General features: G+C 41.9%; 1 protein-coding gene across 1 annotated transcript in view; it reads left to right on the top strand.

Annotated features, from left to right (window-relative positions):
* The window catches only part of LOC105982204 (acyl-coenzyme A synthetase ACSM4, mitochondrial), a 35112-nt gene extending 34726 nt beyond the window's left edge, over positions 1 to 386 (top strand). Inside the window, exon 14 of the mRNA XM_013011738.1 lies at positions 217 to 386. Coding sequence (XP_012867192.1) covers positions 217 to 222 — 6 coding nt within the window. The 3' untranslated portion in view covers positions 223 to 386. The remainder of the gene's footprint in view (positions 1 to 216) is intronic.
* The last annotated feature ends 1557 nt before the right edge of the window (positions 387 to 1943 follow it).

Consider the following 1943-nt stretch of genomic DNA (forward strand, 5'->3'; position numbering starts at 1 on the left):
AGAGCGCTCGCCTTGAGCTGAAGAGCTGAGGGACAGCGCCCAGGCCCAGAGTTCAAGCCCCACGACCGACAAAAAAATAAAATAAAATAAAAGAGAGAGAACAATGCCTGCATTAAATTTCACTGTCTGCATAATTGTCATGGAGCTCTGAATACATTTTCTCACAGAAGAATGTCCTCAAATATGTCTTACCAGCCTATTTAAACCTAATGACAGGGATGACACACATAGCCTTTGGTTAGGAAGCTCTAGGGTATGGAAAGGAGGAAAATGCCCCTTTCCTCATGGAAGTTTTCCTGAAGACTCAGCAAGTGGAAACAATTTAAAAGCAGCACTCAAGTGGAAGTGACCTTTGACCTTCCTCTGAACACTGTACAGGATTTGCTCTTTGGGATGTGGAGTTTTGGTTTGTTGTTTTTGTTTTGTTTTTCTCTATGCTGGTTCTGGGGCTTGAAATCAGGGCCTGGGTATTGTCTCTGAGTTTCTCTGCTCAAGGCTAGCAATGTACCCAATTGAACCACAGCTCTGCTTCCAGCTTTTTGGTGTTTACTGGAGATAGGAGTCCCAGGGACTTTCCTGCCACAGCTGGCTTCAACCATAATCCTCAGATCTCAGCCAGCTGCATAGCTAGGATTACAGCGCTGGTGCACTTCTCTTTGAAGTGTTAAGGGTGTGACATATAAATATAACTTAGCCCCCTTCACATTCAGAGCCCATTTATGTCCATCTCAAAACCTTACTTTATAATTGTACTCAGCTGTGTTCAGAGGCGATCTCTGTGTGTATGTGCTATTAAGTCAGTGTCTATATTCTGCAATAGTTCTGACCCCTTCATGTGTCTGAAAAGCAAATGGCAATACTAATTGACTTTTCTGTTCAGGTGGTGAAAGCTTTTATTGTCTTATCTGCACCCTTCAAATCATCTAACCCTGAGCAGTTAACTCTTGAGCTTCAGGATCATGTGAAAAAATCAACTGCACCTTACAAATATCCAAGAAAGGCAAGTATAAGTTTGCCTTACCAAATCAAAGTCTAACCCAGAAGATAGACTTTTGTTGGATTTTAACTTTACAATAGGTCATTGTGTAATAGAAATTAACTTTTCAGCTTGTGTAGCCAAGAATTTCGACTTAAAATGTTTTGCTGCACAACTACTAAAAGACAATAATAAAATAAAATGTTTTGCATTAGGGCACTACAAATGCTTGATAAACTAGAAATTTTATGAACTCTAAACTACTAACACTAAGAGTTTTGTTTTATTAGTTGTAGAGCTTGACCTCAGGGCTTGGGCACTGTCCCTGAGCTCTTTTGCTCTTCTAGTAATCTACCCACTTTGAGCCACAGCTCTACTTCCAGTGTTCTGATGGTTAATTGGCAATTAGAGTCTCATGGACTTTCCTACCCAGGCTGGCTTTGAACCTCGAATCTCGTATCTCAGCCTCCTAAGTAGTTAAGATTATAGGCATGAGCCACCAGCACCCAGCCCAACACTAAGAATCTTTATAAGACTAATTAGGAATTTAGGAATGGTGATAAAAAATATACAATAAATTTATTTTTAGGACTGGCACTGGATCCATCTATCCAGTAATCTTACCCTAATGCCCCTATACATTTAAAGGGCCCTCATTTAAATATCAGGTGGCCTAGATTAAGACTCTAAAGGATAGGATCCAAAGACCTATGAATTTCTTCCTGAAATTTCCTTTGAAAGAAGACTTTAGGCCAGGCGAGGGTGGCTCACACCTGTAATCCTAGCTACTCAGGAGGCTGGGATCTAAGGATTGTGCCTCAAAGCCAGCCAGGGCAGGAAAGCCCGTGAGACTCTTATCTCCAGGTAACCACCAGAAAACCAGAAGTGGCAGTGCAACTCAAGTGGTAGAGCACTAGCCTTGAGCTGAAGAGCTGAGGGACAGTGCCCAGGCCCAGAGTTCAAGCCC

The sequence above is a fragment of the Dipodomys ordii genome, unplaced genomic scaffold, assembly GCF_000151885.1.
Source record: "Dipodomys ordii isolate 6190 unplaced genomic scaffold, Dord_2.0 Scaffold14, whole genome shotgun sequence".
Lineage (NCBI taxonomy): Eukaryota > Metazoa > Chordata > Mammalia > Rodentia > Heteromyidae > Dipodomys > Dipodomys ordii.